Source organism: Perca flavescens, chromosome 6, assembly GCF_004354835.1.
Source record: "Perca flavescens isolate YP-PL-M2 chromosome 6, PFLA_1.0, whole genome shotgun sequence".
In the NCBI taxonomy this organism is placed as follows: domain Eukaryota; kingdom Metazoa; phylum Chordata; class Actinopteri; order Perciformes; family Percidae; genus Perca; species Perca flavescens.
In genome coordinates this window covers 17,635,390-17,654,412 of record NC_041336.1, presented here as the reverse complement: position 1 = coordinate 17,654,412, position 19,023 = coordinate 17,635,390, and the positions used below count along the sequence as shown (strand labels likewise).

The 19,023-nt window shown below is 40.4% G+C and overlaps 2 protein-coding genes and 1 long non-coding RNA gene across 4 annotated transcripts; 2 read left to right on the top strand and 1 right to left on the bottom strand.

The window, feature by feature from the left end:
• Positions 1-1,548: 1,548 nt before the first annotated feature.
• sbk3 (SH3 domain binding kinase family, member 3) lies at positions 1,549-7,297 on the top strand. Its single transcript, XM_028580730.1, has 4 exons — positions 1,549-1,874; positions 4,661-4,808; positions 5,324-5,526; positions 6,129-7,297. Exons 1-4 carry the CDS (start codon positions 1,869-1,871, stop codon positions 6,864-6,866), a joined length of 1,095 nt encoding a protein of 364 aa, XP_028436531.1. The 5' UTR covers positions 1,549-1,868; the 3' UTR covers positions 6,867-7,297.
• A 5,063-nt stretch (positions 7,298-12,360) lies between these two features.
• LOC114557549 (uncharacterized) lies at positions 12,361-13,122 on the bottom strand. Its single transcript, XR_003692817.1, has 2 exons — positions 12,805-13,122; positions 12,361-12,707 (listed from the first exon to the last, which is right to left on the bottom strand). It is a non-coding gene; the product is annotated as an uncharacterized LOC114557549 (long non-coding RNA).
• Positions 13,123-14,523: 1,401 nt separating this feature from the next.
• Positions 14,524-18,615, top strand: mfap5 (microfibril associated protein 5). 2 transcript variants are annotated; one of them, XM_028581067.1, is made up of 8 exons: positions 15,267-15,337; positions 15,536-15,566; positions 16,333-16,408; positions 16,520-16,552; positions 16,678-16,704; positions 16,839-16,926; positions 17,676-17,749; positions 18,223-18,615. In XM_028581067.1, the coding sequence occupies exons 3-8, from the start codon at positions 16,366-16,368 to the stop codon at positions 18,333-18,335; spliced, it is 378 nt and encodes a 125-aa protein (XP_028436868.1). In that variant the 5' UTR covers positions 15,267-15,337; positions 15,536-15,566; positions 16,333-16,365; the 3' UTR covers positions 18,336-18,615. The 2 variants fall into 2 exon arrangements, with proteins under 2 accessions (XP_028436867.1, XP_028436868.1); XM_028581066.1 differs by lacking the exon at positions 15,536-15,566 and having other exon boundaries at positions 14,524-15,337.
• The last annotated feature ends 408 nt before the right edge of the window (positions 18,616-19,023 follow it).

The window sequence follows — 19,023 nt, the reverse complement described above, 5'->3', positions numbered from 1 at the left end:
AAGAGAAGAAAATTATTGCATTCTTCTCTCAGTTAATATATCATGCATGTTGTACATGTATGTATATATATATATATATATATATATATATATATATATATATATATATATATATATATTGCAAGAGTTGAAAGAGAAGACCATCTCATTTGTTGCTTAAGCATAAGCAATTTCCTTTTTTAGTAGTCAAAAGCACTCAAAAATATATAGGTGTAACCAAATAGCAAAGATGTACATTATGTACTGTGACCTGAGTGTGTGCTCTTGTTCATGTGTACAAGGCCCTCAAAGAAATCTACATTTATGTAGTATATGACTGTGCATATGTGTGTGCATTACTATAGTGCTGTTTTATGTAAAGCACTTTACATTGCCTTGTTGCTGACATGTGCTATATAACAAAAGCTGCCTTGCCCTGCCAAGTATCTACACTTTGCTTGTATGTGTATTTGTGAATGGAAGTGACACTCTCTTGGCATCAAAGTTATGTTATGGTGGTGTAGAGGTTGTCACAGCAGGGGCCAAAGGACCCTGTGGTGCAAGCACAAACATGGAAGTATATGTTGATCATGGCCAGCCTCATGACCACAGCAGTGGTAGTAACCTGAGCAGGGGCCAGCCGTTGTGATAGCAGCCAGTGTTTGTGTTATATAATGTGCAGCCTTTGAGCCAGTGGCATGTAGTATGTAGTACCGAGGAAATCAATCTGAGTGGACAGGAGGAGGAGGAGGGTGTTGAGACCATAAGGGCTGGAGAAGAAAGAATCAGAATGGGAAACAGAGCTGGCATGTAAACAGAAAAGTACAGAACAAAGGTATTATGTAAGACAAGGTTTCAGGCCATAATATGCACTTTGGAAGAGATAAAGCAAGATGGGTTTTGTGACAAGAGAGTGGAAGATGAGGAGAAAAGTTTGTCTGATGATGATGATGATGATAGAAAGTAACAGATGAAAACCTTGAAGATGTTCTTCACTGTGAACTCAAGAGGCTAGAGGATGTAGTCATGAGGAAATGAAATTAATATTATCATGCCTCCTGCAGTTAGATAAAAAATAAAGGGCAGTACAGGAAGAAAGGACAGTAATATTGGACATTAAAGTAGCATGCTTAGGTGTACTCTGTAATCCCAGTAACATTCAGGGATCACCGTTACAGCTTACTGGCCTATTCCGATCATTCCACCATACCTGTTGATTAAAAGAGGGATCCTACACTGTGGGAGGAATTCCTGACTCAGACTGACTGAGAGGGTGAGAAAGAGCGAGAGACATAGGAGGAGCAGAAAGATGAGGAGGGTGTATTTGGATTTGTAGAAAGTAAGTGACAGCTGAGGAGAGTGGAGCAACGGTTAAAGACGTCAGGCTGACTGACAGATTAAAAACAGTGGGACATTAACACTGTTGTGTAGTGCGAGAGAGGGGGGCACATGGGAGAGAGGGAGAGGCTTGAAATGCCTTGTAGCTTCACGCATATCTGCCAGCAGTACAGGAGAGAGTCAGAGAGTGAGAGAGAGAGAGAGAGAGAGAGAGAGAGAGAGAGAGAGCTGGCACAAGAATAGAAAAAGGGAGGGAAAGAGTTCAATGCGTGTGTCTCCTGGGGAGAAGCACATAGTCAATAACCAGGTCTCCGGTAAACATCTATGAACCTTCTCTATAAAGCTGCTGTGCTACTGCGTGGACCCACGGATCAAAGCAGACATATCAGCTTCAATTCCAGTTTAATTATCAGTCTAGCAGAGGGGATATCATTGAGCTCCAGCACAGAACAGTAGCTAGTTGCAGTGGCAGCAGCTTGCCAGGAGTTAAGTCTTTAGATGCTGAAAAGAGCCGAGACAAAGTGAGCAGAGATCAACCAACTAAACAGAAAATGACAGTAAGTATTGCACTTTATTCCTGTGAGGAGGAATCTAGCTGTGAAATGTTACATGCACATTTAAATTGCAAGTGTCATCACATTGTGCTGCAACAAACAAAACAAAAAAATAAATATGAATGAATACAATTATTTCCTGTGTGTGCCAGCGATTGGGGGTTTTAAGTATCATACTACAAGTGTGTTTTGTAGCTATATGATGAGATGACATGCAGAAATGGCATAACAGCAGAGAGGATTTTTAGCCTGTAATGTTGAGCACTTGTACTGGACTTCAAATGTGTTAATGATGTTAGCTCATGCAGAGCCTCTTTTAAAATCTCAGCTCACTTGTTGTCACTTTATGCCAAGGGCCATTAACTATAGGGTTTTAATAAATAATCACCTCAGCTCACAAGGACATGGCAAATATCAGGATGCTCCTAGTGCAACACATCTTTTAGACACATTTGTGATGCTTAATGTATCAGAGCCACTAAATCTCGAGAACTCTGACCTGGATAAAACTCAGCTGCAAGCTCAAAACGTCATAAAATATATTCATTTCATTTCTGGCATGAGGGGAATGAACAGCAGCTAAAGAATGTAATAATGTGAAAACCCTGACATGTGTTAACAACTCTGTGAATGAAACCTAACTGAGATTTGAATTTAGGAATGTAGCACTGTGCTTTGAGTTCAAAACTGTGAGGACAAATAGACATAAATAAGGTTCTAAAGAGAAGATGACCCCAAGGACGGCCGCCACGTCTCAAGCTTCTGAATTTACTGCATTTATATATATTATATTTTATATATGTTATATTCTATCCCTATATGTCAACTCCTGCACTATTTTATGCCCGTCTTTTTATACATGTGTTTAAATGAGCATTGTTGGAGAGAGCCTGAGATCTAAGATTTTTATTGCCAACAACTTCTGCTCTGTAATTGTTTTGCATACGACTATAAAGAATATAGCTTTCTTTTTTTCCCATGTTACCAGTTATATTAATGTGTATATACAATAAGTTGATACATTACTATTTACCACAAGGTTTCCTATAGAGACCTCATTTTTGGAAAATTGTCTCAAATGCAACGTTTTATCAGCATGTGAGTCTAAATGTCTGTAAAGTTGACGTTCTGGAGATACAAAATGAAGCTTAGGTGCACCAATAGAGCTGCATCAATCTATACACCATTGATCTTAAAGCAGCCCATCTTCTGCTCTGATTAAAATAGAGCTGTCTTGACAACATCTGTGCCAAGCAGCACTCTCAGACTGGTTGAAACCTGCAGTCTTATTTTTGGCTGTACATCAGATCCATTTTGCAGTAACTCATAACTGAGATCCAGCTTTTAAGCTGCTGTCAACAAACAACTCCAAAATAAATCTAAAGTGTCATATATCACCATCAGAGATTAATTGGTGATTGGAAAATTTCAGTGATCAAAATTAGGCTTATTGTCTCAGTCCAAACAAGAAAACAATATTGATATTAGTGCAATAACCACCAAAAATTTGTTTGCAGGGACATAACAGGTGTAATTTAATCCAAATCAAGCAGTTGACCACTAAGCTCAGTTACGCAACATGCAAAACATATGTTATTGCTTTATCTTTTGTGTTAAGCTGTGTGGTAACTGTTCATAGCCTTACTAATTTGCTTTACTTCAAAGGAAGTCATCATGGATGTGAATAATAGTGGAAACTTAGTGACAGTGCCAAATGTCCTGATCTCCCTGATAAGACATCACGCTGATGACATCTAAAGTTTATCCCGTCTATAGGACAAAGCGGATCATGCCAGATCTGCAGAAAGTGATAACATATTACAATTTGTTCCACAGATCTCTGACAGATGCATGATGGGCAGTGGTGGACTGTAACAAATACATTTACTCAAGTACTGTACTTTTGCAATTTTAAGGTATTTTATTTTACTTAATTTTATGAATTTATACTTAGACTCCACTACATTTCAGAAGGAAATATTATACTTTTTACTCCACATTTATTTGTTAACTTTAGTTACTTTGCAGATTTAGATTATTAATACAAAAATATAAATCAACTAATAAATGATGATGTATTACTATAGGCTAAGATAACCAGCAGTATATAAAGTAGTTCAAATTAGCTCCACCGTTACCAGCAGCAACATTATTGATGCTTAATAATTAATAATAATTATAATCCAATAATATAATATACAATATTCTGAAATGGGCCATTCTGTATGAATACTTTTACTTTTGGTATTTCAAGTATATTTCGATCCTAATACTTGTGTACTTTTTACTTTTACTTAAGTAAGCTTTTGAATGAAGGACTTCTACTTGTAGCAAAGTATATCTACACAGTGGTATTGCTACTTTTCCTTTTTTTTGTTTAAACATCTGAGTACTTCTTTGACCACTGATACAGATGGTTCTTACTCTGAATGGGAGCATGCAAGCAAAGAAATTAAAGAACTTTAAGAAAACAACAAACCGTATTAGTGGTAAAGCAACTAATGAGATATATGAGATTTAAAGTTGCACGGTCCTCGTTACGCAACGAGCCATGTAGCTGGTTCAGACTTCATTCTGTGAAGTTATCTTTCATCAACATCAACACATGCCAATCAAGCTGTGGATCTTCTTTCACTTTGATGCCACTGAACCAATCATCATCTGTAGGCATCATGCAATGACACTAAATATGGATTTGTGTGTGTGTGTGTGTGTGTGTGTGTGTGTGTGTGTGTGTGTGTGTGTGTGTGTGTGTGTGTGTGTGTGTGTGTGTGTGTGTGTGTTCCCAGGCTGCAGCAGCTCAGGAACTTGACGAGCGATGTTTCCTGTCGGCGCAGTCCATGCCCAGTCTGAAGGTATCCGAACACTTCCAGGTGGTAAAGCTCCTGGGAGAGGGATCCTATGGAAAGGTCATGTTAGCTGTGCACAGAAAGAGAGGTTAGTGCTCAAGACTTAAGGTTACAGGTCATGACCATTTCAATTCAATCAGTCTGCAAGAGTGTATGAAATTGCCATTCAAATATTCTAATGCTAATATATAAGAGTTTTGATTATGTTTTTAAACTCATTCTGCCCAATCTGAAATGGGTGAAATGCTAAATCTCTACTGCAGCGCATTTACCTCATGCTCAGGCTTCTTACTAATTAAGAAACAACACATGTTGTGCAGGGTCAGCGCTGCAGTAACGTGAGGACAGATCTGTCTTTTGATAGTGTTCACTTAACCTTTTGTGCTTCTGTTGCTGTGATAAAGTGCTTTGGGACATTCTCTGAGATAGGGTTGCCGCAACTGGGGTGTAGCGTGTAACAGAGTCGCCCCAAAGGGGAAGTTATATTTGTTCACAGTGTCAATGATGGACAAACTCGCATTCCGTCACTGATGACAGCTTTTTGACTAAAGCTGATTAGATGTTGAAGTATTCAACAAATAATGTCTTTGCTTTCTCCTTCAGGAACCCCAATGGCTCTGAAGTTCTTCCCTCGTCAGTCTACCTCGCTCACCTCTTTCCTGCGTGAATACAATCTCTCCCTTTCTTACTGCACCCATCCTTCTCTGACACGGGCAATTGGCATCTTCTTTTCCACACCGTCCTACTATGTCTTTGCCCAGCAAGCTGGTCTATATGGTGATCTCTACAATGTCATAGTGTCAGAGGTCAGTGCCGTTATCGCCCTGCATGTTATTTTCAGCCTAACATACTTTTTCTTGTAAAATGAAGAAAAGAGAGTGTTTCAGCAGAACAAAAGCGTGCATGAATGTTTGGTTGGGTTGCAACCCCTACATTTACATCCTACTAATTTACATCCATCCATTAGCTATACCTGTTTATCAAAAGGCTCAGAAGTATCATACTTTATGTCTGCAGTGTGGCTTTCTCGTGGAGACGTCGTGGAAAATGTAAGTGCTGACCCTGCTCTTTTGAGCTCTCATTTCTGTCAGCAAAAAATTGAGACGTGCTTGATAAAGGCTTCCAGCTCGCCCTCGTCTGTTTTTGTGTCACTGCCAGTAACATAATAGACCACTGATAAGAATAAGGGCACCCTGCTCTCATGGCAGTACATTAAGTAAAGCACGGCTTTCCAAGAGTGTCACCAATCATTTTTGTGACGCAGATTATGTTTGTCTTTGCGCCAACGGTGTTCTAACCAGACCTCACCTCATTTTCATCTGTCATCTAACATGTAATGCTGTAATAAGTTATAGAAAGTATGTTTTCTGTTGTTGAGGCACTGATCCAGACTTTTTTCCTGTTTAAGGTCGGGGTGGATGAAGAGTGTGTCCAGAGATTGATGTCCCAGCTGAGCGGGGCCGTTACACATCTCCACTCCCTGGGCTTTGTCCACCGCGACATCAAACCTGAGAATATCTTCCTGTGTGACAGTTCCTGTCGCTGGGTCAAACTTGGGGACTTTGGCCTCGCCCGGGCCATCGGCTCCACTGTTCGCGCTGTCTGGTACGAGTCTCCCTTCTGCACTCCTGAGGTGGAACCTGCCAAGGAGGCTCAGAAGGAGTGGGATGGGACCGAGGAGGAGATGGAGGACATTTGGATAACAGTGGAGCCCTGTATTGACAGTTGGGCCCTTGGTATACTCGTCTATTGCCTCTTGACTAGCTGCTTCCCCTGGGAGGAGAGCACCCACGATGACCGCGGCTACCGTAGATTCAAGGAGTGGTTTGATCGTGAGGCTGAAAAGGAGGAGAAGATAAGGGATGGTGAGTGGAGAGGTGAAGAAGAAATAGACAACCCTCCTCCCTCACAGTTTGAGAGCCTCAGCCCACTAGTGATGACTCTTTTTAAGGAGCTTCTCCACCCTGTGCCCAAACACAGAGGGAGCCCCGAGGAGATCCTGAGCTACCTGGGAGGGCCGTGGCTGACGGAGACAGAGATTGAGGAGAAGAGGAAAGCAGAGGAGGCAGAGAGGGAGGCCAGAAAAATAAGAGAGGGAGGAGGTGTAGAAGAAGAGCTATTAAGGGAAGGAAGAGGGGAGAGATAAGCTTTGTCTTTATAAAATTGTTTTATGACAGGTTTTAATGAATATAACGTGTTTGAAAAACATTGTACAATGTATTTTTTTGATGATTATCGATTTAAACCTGGTCGCACAGAATTCCGTGAAATGATCACGAATCGTTAACACCGCATTACGTGGTGGTGGCACGGAATGTGTGAAAAATCCGTGTGGCCACCACAGAAAACAAGAGATCCGGGTTTGTGTCCCGCATGTGACGTTTCCTAAAGTCGCTTACTTCTTTTCTGTCCCGTTCTTCCTGCGTGTCACGGAGCCGTAAGCTCACCCACGACCTTTTCCTTAACTTAAGGGGCCGGGCCGTGTCGGAATTTTCGGTGATCCGTGTTCATTTCACGAAATTCTTCCGTGGGCCCATCATGGAATGTTTTACGATTCTGTGAAACTGCCACAGATTTTGAGTTAAGGGGGCCGTGTTCATTTCACGGAATTCTGTGAGATCAGGTTGATTTAAACAAATACAAATGTATGTTCTATAAGGTGCTATATTTTCATATTTTTTTAATAAATATCCTTATTAAAGTTACCACTTAAATTGTTGTATATATTCCAGTGTGTGTGTTTATATGTGTATGTATGTGTGTCTTAATGAAATAAGTCTATAGATATATAGATAGTGTGATGTTGATGAAACTACAAGCTGCATAATAGTGCCTTTAAAAATCTGTATCGCAATTGTTGTAAAATAAACTCCTTGCATTTAACATCTCATGAGATACAGTTCATGAGTTACACATACAGTGTCACATGATGAAGTCATGTCAATTTAGATGGTGCACACTCACAATGTGTCTATTATTACACAGTTAAGATAACTTGCATTTTAGAATGGTATTTCATGGTTTACATACAATCCTAAGACAGACACCACCTACCGAGAGCCTGGGTCTGTCCGAGGTTTCTTCCTAAAAGGAGTTTTTCCTCGCCACTGTCGCACTAAATGCTTGTTCTTGGGGGGAATTACTGGAATTGTTGGTTCTTTGTAAATTATAGAATGTGGTCTAGACCTACTTTATCTGTAAAGTGTCCTGAGATAACTCTTATGATTTGATACTATAAATAAAATTGAATTGAATTGAATTGAATTAAATCTGGAGTTGAGCCTCTGAAAACACCAAAACACTGCACTATAAGGATAACTTGTCTGCACCCAAGCTGACCTCAGGGTCCCTGATCTTTATAGACTACAATATAAGTGTTTCTGAAGACAGAAGGGGATCAGGAGTTATTTAACCTCTCAAAGCTGAAAACATCATAATCCTGAAAATGAAAATAAATGTAATAATGTAACAATAAATTAAGTGAACCTAATATGGAATTTAATAATGCTTTAATAATGTAATACAACAAGCCATACATATTGTCTTGAAAAGTCACAAATAAATCAGACACATTAGGTTGGTGTATGTCCTCCTCCAACATTACCTGCTTTGTTGTTTGATCAACACTTCCAGAGGATGCAGCCCAGAAACATTTATCAATGACTTACAATCGGCCCTTTACTGATTATGTAGCAACATGTATAGCTACAAACCAGACAACCACTTTTTAAAACAGTTTAACTTCTTAGTGATGTGTAAATAATGAAATAAAGAATTCATTATGTTTAAATAATCATTGACAACTTATGATACCTTTATAAGAGACTCTAGAAAAAAAAAGTACCTATGGAAAGCAGGGACATCTTTGATGTGGTGAAGCGACAGGTGCTGCAGAACAGAAGAAGCACATCTAAAATTGGACTGAACAATACAGCCTGACAGTGATACCAGCGTGATCTTCTTCCAAGTTTACATGATGCAAACCTCGGGCATACTACAGTACCTGCAGCAGGAGACGTGTGATGTTTATTCACATTGAAGCTAAAAGACCTTTATTATAGTACATTATACTTGGATACACGATTGACATGTTGAAAGTAGAACAAACCTCACGTGAAATCTGCTCACACTACAGTTTGACCCAGGTGCTGTTTGTGGAGACAGTTGTCCTACATCTGTCACACGGGACAATTACTGGTTGAAAAATCACCGGCATTCCTGTTGCAGTGCCGCCAAAAGAATGCGCTGGTATTGCTTATAGCCACTTTGCACACTTGTGCCACTACTGAATCATGCCATGATGTTAATAACAGCTCTCTACCACTGTGGATGAAAAGAACTTAGCAGCATGAAAATAATAAAATACACCTTCAAAATGAACTTATATGGTCATATTAGATGGATTGTTTACTTCCACTGCAATAATTAAATGTAAAATCTAGAGCTGTAAAGATGAATCAATTAGTTGTCAACTAGGAAATTGATTGACTGATTGATTGATAATCGATTAATTGGTTTGAGTCATTTTTTTATGAAAAAGTCATAATCCTTTGATTCCAGCTTCTTGAATGTTGATATTTTCTAGTTTCTTCACTCCTCTATAGCCGCTTTCCAACCGGAGGGATTTTTGCAGTTCCTAGAACCCTTTTATTCTTGTGTTCCGACTGGACCAAAAAGTTCCTGAAACGCTTCAGCTCCTACTTCAGGGCAGGGTATTTTCCCTTCTCCGCATAGTGGTGGTTAGATGGCTGCGTTATAATAACAAAAGGTCAGTTCCTATAGCCTCTTGGCCAGTGTGAATGGTCGGAAAGAGGCTATTATAACACAGCCATCAAACCACCACTATGCGGAAAAAAAGGGTTCTAGGAACGTTATGTTCTAGGAACTGCAAAAATCCCTCCGGTCGGAAAGCAGCTATAAACAAAAGGTCAATTCCTATGGCCACTTGGCCAGTGTGAATGCAAATGGAAAAAACGGTTTTGGGGGAGAGTAGTTAGTAGAACTGTTTAGAAGTGGACTGTTCCTATAACTACGTTCCTGTAACTATTTGGTCAGAAAGAGACTGAATATACAGTATTTGAGTTGTCGACAACACAAGACATTTCAAGATATCATCTTGGGCTTTGGGAAACAATGATCTTTCACCATTTCTGACATTGTACAGACCAAACAACTAATCGATTATTTGAGAAACTAATCCACACATTAATCGACAATGAAAATAATCGTTAGTTGCAGCCCTAGTAAAATTGCATCACAGGGAATTAACTTTACTTTCACATTGCATTGTGCACAATATCTCAGTTTCAAGTTGGAGTGTGTCCCTGTTGGTAGCAAGCTGCTAATGTGAAGTGTGGCCGTGTGTGTACGTCAGTAGGGACTGTGCTAACCCCTGCTAAGGGCCACTCCAGATGGACTTATAAATAGACCCCACACCCATCTATTTACACACTGTGCAAATCATCACCTCCCTCTGACTATCTGTAGTCCACAGCCCTCCAAATGCAAAAGTCAGGCTGCCTTGGCGCCTGCAGGCCTGTAACAGCACAATCTGATGGAACACTGTGACTCATCTTACCTGTTAACGCCCTCGTCTCTGCTCTCTCTTTTATCCCCAGCTCTCTTGCTGATTACTTTCCACTTGCGTTCCTCCTCTCATGTCACGTAGGCCTTGTGTTTCTCTTTCATCTTTGCCATACTTTGTGCAATTGTGGCAGCTGTCTCCCTTTCATTCATTCCCTCCATGGACCTTTCTCATCTCAGGTCACTGGTAACATGAACAAGAATTACTTCTTTTGCTGGGTCATAGTAAAGTGTGTTCAATTAAAACACTTGGTATCTCCGTTAGCAACGCCTGTTGTTGTAGATACCGGTGTTCCGGGAAACAGAGGACACAAGGCTCGTGTGACACTTGGTGGAGGATCAACAGAGGACCACAGACTGACAAATGGAAACACATGGTGCAGACCACAGAGACAATAGAGTGCCAACACAAAGATGCTGATCGAGGTGCAAATCTGCTCGAGGCCCATGAGGACAGAGAGCAGAGATGATGAAAACAGGAGAAATAAGGACAGCTAATGCATGCAGGTCCTTACAACAATGTCAAGGAGATGGAGCACATTTAACTTTAAGTCGTGTTTGTACTTCCAAGTCACGACAGACCTTTAAACATCTGTCAAGATGGAAGACACACTCGCAAATCTAGAAACCCAAGAACATCGGATTTAGAATTGTAATGTCAGCAACATTTAGATTTCATGCTACCAGTATCAAATGAAGCTCACCTTGGCACAAAGATTTAAACTTTGTGAAGGCATGGTGTCACAGTCACTGCCTTTAAAGCATCTTCAACATGTACATGTTATAGCTCATATGCAGTAAGTTCCCTTGTTTCTGTCTTTAGAAAGAGAGTTTCATGTTCTTTAAATGCTTGTTTCTTAACACAGATTACCACGGGACACATGGACGGAGGATGCAGAGACAACCATCTGGAAATTGATGTAAGGTGTAACAGATATTTAGACAGATATCTGATCAAAGATGTCACATGTCATGAGAGTGATAAGTGCAAAAGCAGACACCGATATAAGAGCCGGATTGATGGGCAGAGTGGAGCAAGTAAATGGGACTGTGTGGGAATCTATATGGCCAAATGTCTGAAATGTATCCCTGCAGTGAATCAAAACACTTGGGTCATCATCCCCCAACTTTCTCTGTCACCTGGCTGCTTGTGAGGTTCAGCGACTTTAAATGCTTAAACGGGATCGAGAGTGATGATACTGATTCACTTGAAGAGCCTCAAATTATCACTTTTGCAGAGTGAGAAGCACTAGATGAGCAACACTGGAGTGTGTGTGTGCGTGTGTATGTGTGTGTGTGTGTGTGTGCATGTGTGTATGAGTGCGTGTGTGTGTGTTTGTGTGTGTGTGTGTGTGTGTGTGTGTGTGTAAGAGAGAAGTAGAGAGAAGTAGAGTGAGAATGGTGTGTTGGGGTGAAGAGGAGATCGGTGGGAGATTATGTATTGCAGCGCTGGCATGCCTCTTGCATTGCCGTCTAACTAATAAACAAGTTTAGAGATTATCATGTGTTTACTATCTGGCATGTTTGCCTCTTAACCATTCTGCGTTGCTTTCTGGATCCCCAACCACCTGCTCCTTTACTCTCTTTCTTCTCTTTCTGCCTCTCTCAGCTCATGCCGGAGCAGCGTGGGCAGAGTGGCAGGTTGATGTGTTCAAAGGATTGATTGTCCCTCTTGGCTCCTCTCTTTTGCTTACATGGTCGCCATCTGTCAAGCTGTCATCAGCCTCGCCCGGTTGACCTTGTTAGGGCCATCCCACAGGCTCACCCTGGTGTCTGTGTAGCCCCGATATGTCAAGGGGATGATGAGTGTCTCCCTCTTGATCTGACAAAGCCTACTGTAGGGTGAGAGCCAGTGAGAGTTGGGACTTCAGGGGAATGTGTAATAATATTTATATTAGTCAAGTCTATGCAGAGTCAAGTTTCCATCCCAATGCAGCTGTAACGTCTGAGACTCTGAGACAAAAGGTCAGGAACTATAGCCTTGATAGGCACTTTCATCGTTGCACAGATAACCACTTGGGTGTTACGGAGGACAGAATGGACTCAAACGCAAAGGCTCAAATATAAGTAACAAGTTTATTGATAAACACAAACAAAGGTTAGCAGGGAACTCAGGGGTGGAAACCGAGCGAGAGACTCAAGGGGAAAACCTAGGAAGGTGAGGTACTCGTGGCAGAAACTAGGAGGGCGAGGGACACAAGGGGAAAAAACCTAGGATGGCCGGGGAGCTCGAGGAAACGCGGGGAAACCGGGGCTGAAGACCCGAGGAGGAGACACCGGAGCGGGGGAACCGAGGAGGGGCTGGCTGGATGGGGAGATGGAGGTAGAATGGAACGAGGTGCCGTGGTAGGAGGACTGGATGGTGAGGTCAGCTGACTGGACACGGGAGACGTGGAGATGGATACTGCGGAAAACAAAACACAAAGAGGGGTAAAACAAGAAAAGGTACAAAGACAGGTGAAAACAGAGTAGGTTGCGTGCTCAAAAACAGCGCGTGTCACCGGTGGCGCTGAAGCAACAATTCAGCGGAGATGATCTGCTGGACCGGGGTTGAAGTACTGTGCTTGATTGTAGATGGCTGGCAGGTGTGTGTGGCAGGAGAGCAGTGATTGTTGATTGGCAACAGGTGTGTGTAGTCAGCTGGGCAGTAGGCAGGAGGGGAGGAGGGAAAGCGAAAAGAGACACAGGGAGAGAGACAGAGCAAACAGAAAAAAAAAACAACAACAGAGGAAAATAAACAGAGACTTACAGCCAGCCGACCCCAACCATCACATTGGGATAGCTTATGTAAACTGATAAGTAAGGAATTGTGGGTCAGAGAAGACACCTTTTTAATAATATAAACAAATATATAATATATGTAAATAAAAACATAAACTGTACAAAACACTAGACTTTCATAAAGATTCCACATGGTGATGCTTTTTTTAAAAAAAAAAAAAGGGCAGCAGAGGCAAATATGTTTGCAAAAAAAATGTAAAGTTATAACTTAGTTTTAGTGCTTATTTTAAAAATATCTTATTGAAAGCATCACCTGTTAATGCACAATATTCCAAAGCCACTGAGGAATAAATGAAGTATAAAAAGTGATGCTGAAACTCACAGCTATGACGGTGTCTTTTCAATGGAGTCTGTAAAGGCAGACATGATTTCCTCAAATACAATTCATCTTCTCTAACTGGTGTTTTAAAGACGTCGCCGGGAAGATATGGTTTCTCAAAATCAGAACAAACCGAGCAAGATTTATTCATTTCTAGGACAATTAATTAAACCAAGGCTGCAACAAATGGTATAACAATTAATATTTTTGTATTTGTATTTTTTGCATGTATTGATTAATAGTTTACCCTATAAAATGTCATAATAATAATAATAATAATAATAATATTAATAATAATAATAATAATAATATACCCTTCACAACTTTCTGGAGCCCAAGGTGACTTCTTCAAATATCTCTTTTTCTTTCACCAAAAGTCCCAACCCCACAGATATTCAGTTTATAGTGATGCAAACCAGATTATTTGGTGTTTTTGCTTAATAGACAATTAATCTATTCATATTATTAGGAGTTTTCTATTGACCGACAAATTAATTAATCAACTCATTGTTCCAGAACTAAATTAAACAAACAAAGTGTGGTTACCATGGAGAATTGAAATCATCCATGTTCAGGTTGTGCGACACATGATGCGGGGAGAGGAAATACATGTTTAAAACACAAGACTGTCACTGATTATTACAGCAGAGAAACCTGGGCTTGGCTTACATAATGGCATTAACTGTACTGTCAATTCAGTAACATTTTTTGAATGACCCCTTATAGCAGAGATCTTCAAAAGGGGGTACGGGACCCCTAGGGGGTCCTCAGAGTCACTGCAGGGGGGCCTCCAAATTATTGTCAATTTTTGAAAGTTTTTTCAAAAATGTAAATGTCTTAACATAATTCCAACATATCATTAGCAAATATAAATCCTCACTGATGATAGGCTTACTGGCCTATAGGTAAGGTATAGTCACTAAGATAGCCACCCACAGATACAGTTCATCCTAATGATTCACTGTGCCACATGCCACTGTGTAATAATAAAAGACTAATAAAGTCTTGCCAACAATTATTTTAATAGCTTAGTATTCTATGCAAAAAAAAAAAAAGTATAAAGGCTTTAGGCTGCCCTACATGTTATTGCAGGCCCAGTTTAATAGGCAACTTAATTTTATGCAATATATGTAGTAGAGGGTCCCTGCTCGGTCCCTCTTTCAGTTAAGGGGTCCTTGGCTTAAAAAAACGTTGAAGACTCCTGCCTTATAGGATTATTTGTGGAGGCAAGAACCCATTTTCTATGTGCATTGCTCCACCTGCTGGTTATATTAAGTAGTGCAAAAGTCACATTTGAGGCCCACTGTGGTTGGGTGCCTTTGCTAGTAATTAGTGTCTTTCAATTGCTTCATTATTTAGTTTTCTCCATTAATATGAGAACTAATCCAAGCAAATTCCAGAAGAATGGTAAGTAAGAAACAAGTAGCAGATATATTCAGACAAGACTGTTTTTATCTTAAACAAACACAGTTAGTTATATATTTACTTAATGACTTTGAGTATAAAGAAAAGGGTGTTGACAAATTCCTCACTTGTGCACCTTTATAAATTTATTGTAGCCTATTTATTGAACAAGAGCAACTGCCCACTTTTTGTGGAAGATGACTGTTTGGCTTTGTCTGAATGTTTGTTTTTGTGTGGTAATCAGACACTAGAAACAGGGCTATGGAACGGTATATCTGTCTAATAAAATGTGTGTGTGAACCAAAGAAGAAAAACTCTTCAAATGAAACACATCAGACTGAGAATGATACATCTATTTACCAGATTGGGGCAGGAAGAAAAAGTAAAAAGCAAGAAACCTGTGATGGTTAGGAGGACAGGGGGAGGAGGAGGAGAAGGAGGAGGGAGGAGGAGAGGGAAGGAGGAGAAAGAAGAAAAGAAAAAGGATTCATAAAACTAAACTAAAGCAGTTGTGGACGACAGCAAAAGTTGTAAGTACGAGTTAATTATGCTTCTTTTTCACCTGATTTTAACTCATATTATAGCAAATACACAGAGGAGCATCTGCACATGCAGGATATCTCACATCCTAAGATATTAATGGTAGGATATTTCCTATTCATAGGATGTAAACATGAACTGTAAGAGTGAAAGCTCGGCTGATTTACATCACAATTTATATTTTACAGTAATGCGATGTGTGGTTGCATGCAGAGTTCAGTAAGTACAAGCAGTGAAAAACATGCCACTCTCACAAACTGATCAACAGAGGCATGCACCAAGTTAAACCAGGACAATCCAGAGTTTTCAAATCAGTAATTGCAAATGTGTGACTCTGGGATTATTGGAGCAGAAAAATGCAAAACTGTCAATGATCAGGGGGCTTTGTGATGATTGTACAGTGGGAAAGCAGTAACATGTTCTATGAAAAGAAATCTGGAAAAGAATGTGCGACTGTACCAGAGGAGGGGCGGAGGGGCTCTCAAATAGGGCACAAAAAAACACATTCTTTTGAGAGAACTCACGTCTTGGACTCCAAAGTTACACTGACACATCACGAGAGGAATGATGCAGGGCGGGAGAGGGAAGGAGAAAGAGTGAGGGCCAGACGGAAAACTCATTTTAAGAGGTAGAAACTTTATAAAGTGTCATTTAAAACTTGTTCTTACAGTTGCTCCTCTGCTACTTTATCTGGCTGTTTACAAGCAGTCCAAAGTCTACATAAAAACTGTAGAACAGATTATTCCAATGCAAAATGACATCAGGCACTCCTCTATAACGATGACAACTTATCCAAAACACAGCACTACTCTCTGTGATTTTAGCTGGAGCAAAACCTTAGGGAAAACATTACAGTGACCTGGGAGCATTTATATGCAAGGAGATTAAAGGAAACATAAACAGCAACAAAAATCTTGAGTGCGGATATTGAACAGTTCCACTCTGTGAAATCATCCTGACTCTTTTCCTCTTCGGTTTCCTCCAGCTCGTAAAACTCACCCTCTTACAAGTTTAAGGAATGGGCAGCCTTCCAGTGGTCCTGCTCCTCTGCAGTTTCCACGGTAACGCTGCCAAACAGAACACACAAATCATCATGTTTAATTACGGTTGAGTCGCTGTGTGTTTGTTTTTATGCTGTGAAACACTCCCCTCATGTGGTTTCTGTTCCACAGCGTTTACAGCTGTTGCCCGAGCCCAGCAGCCCGGTAATGCTCTTCTCCTCATAAGCCTTTTTAGTTATGTTGCATGACATCTGTCAGTCTGAGTCATTGCGATGGGTCGCTGCTAAGATGTGTTCCCAACCTGATGTGTTTTCTCTCCTTGTTTCTAGAGAGCACTGACACCACCTTGCCAGCCAGTGAGTGACAGCAGATTGGAGATGACCTCTGGCCTGCCTCTCAGGAGGCCACGTGAACTGACAGCTTCCTGTGCTTCATCTTGTCTGTGTGATTGATACATTTTAAATATGTCTCGTCTCTTCTGTCTCTGCAGACTGTAGGGAGGAGATGTATCCTTGCACCAGGATGTATTCGGTCCACCGGCCCATCAAGAGATGTATTGGTGCTCTTTGTCTCTACAGGTGGTTTGCAATCTTTCTACCGAACACCAGTTCTAATTTAACAATTGGGAATTAGTACTTGGTCCCTTCACTAAAGTAAAAGTAGTGACATCACAATATAAAACTACTCCATGACAAGTAAAAGGCCTGCCTTCATAATTTCATTTTCATCAAGTATCTGCTATAACATTGAATATTCATGCCTAAATAAGCAACAATCAAAGATTAATTTCAGAAAAAACACATAGTTTTAATTTATCATTAGGACTGTGCAGGAGTGGTTTGATCAAATAAATAAACCAAATCTGCACATTATAAGAAGCTGATTGAATAACTAATTTCAGGACCTTTTAGTCAAAGCATATTAGCATTATCAGCAAAATGTACTTAAAGTATCAGTGCTCGTTATGCAGCAGAATAGCCCCTGTCCGTGTTTTGATTGGTTGTTACATGTTAGCTGCTATTATTGGATTAATATCACTGACGCATAAATTGGGAAGCAGCTTTTTAATGTTGTAGTTGGTCCAGGTGGAGCAAACATTTTAAAAATGTAATCCAAACAATAACTACAGACATCAGATAAATGTAGTGGAGTAAAAGTATAAAGTTGCAGTACCTCAAAATTGTACTCCAGACAGTACTTGAGTAAATCTACTGTAACAATCCACCCCTAGTAACTGTAGTTGCACCTTGTCACACCAGGTCAAACTATCACTTGAGCTCTTTAACAATACTCAAAATGTTAATGTTGTCTCCTACTTGTGACACAGCCTTCCTCGTGTCTACGTGATCAACAATGAGATCTGCATGAGGACAGTGTGCCAACAGGATGAGTACCTGAAAGGTGAGATACTCGCGACTGGAACGCACAGCAAAAGATTCTCAAACCGGACAAACTAATTTCAAAACCATTATATCATCCTTGTTCACGGACACATGCAGTTGCTTCTCTACATGATCATTTTTCCAGCTAAATATTTGAATGGTTTCTCCCTCTCTTACTCACCCATGTACCTGTGCACTTCTCTCGTTATAAGTGTTTACTGTTGTCTGTGTAGTATTTCAAATTGTATTTTATGTAATTTCTAAACTGTATGTATTTCTAATGTATTTATTTTCTAGCCCTCCTTCACTCTCTCTAAGTGGCTTTGTCCATTGTCAGGCCACCATTGTAAATAAGAATCTGTTCTTAATAACTTGCCGGTAAAAATAAAGGTGAAAAAAAGAAAATACTCTACATGTAAAATAAGAATGATGTTGGATATACAGTACGTGATCATGCATTTACAGAAATGATCCGTCTTTTGCACATTACAGCCGAACTGTGCAGAGAGCTGTCCGGGTGGCCCAGGCGTGTTGAGAGGTCATCTAATAGGAAACGCTGTCGCAATCGCCGTAGCAACCCCAAAACCTGGGCAAACAAGGCCTGATGGGGCCCAGGATGGCGATGTGACCACCTCTGAGGATGGAGCCTTAAACCAGGGACGTCGTCAAATAAACAGCCCATAACACCATAAATCAACCACTCGACACCTGTGGGTGTTTTTTTTCCTCTTTCACACGTACACACAAGTGTGCAGAGTCATATCTATGTTTATGTATTAGTCTTTTGAGTGTGAAATATTGAAGCTCATTTCATGTGTTTTTTGACACAGATCATGTCTTCCGTGGTTTACGATCCATTAAAGGTACTGTAGTAATGGGCCTATAGCAGCACTGAGTCATTTCATTGTACAAAGAAAGACCCACTCTATGTATATCTTTATGTTTTTCTTTGCATATACATTTCCATATTCATATACAGTTTGAATAACAAGTAACATTTGGGAGAGATGCATATAATTTAAACAGTAAACAAACACTGACAGACATTGTTTAGGGCTTTACACTCACACAGTCTCTGTGTTCCAATCAAAATCTATCGTCACACCACTTGTCAGCTGTCACAACACGTGCATGTGATACCAGTACAACATAAGCCATCTCTCTGTACATGACAATATCACAACAAAACACTGCATCAAACACAGACTAGCTTGGTCCCACGCTGAATTTGCCTGCATCAGATTACCATTAACATTATATCTTAACATGGAATTGAAGTTCACAGTTAAAACC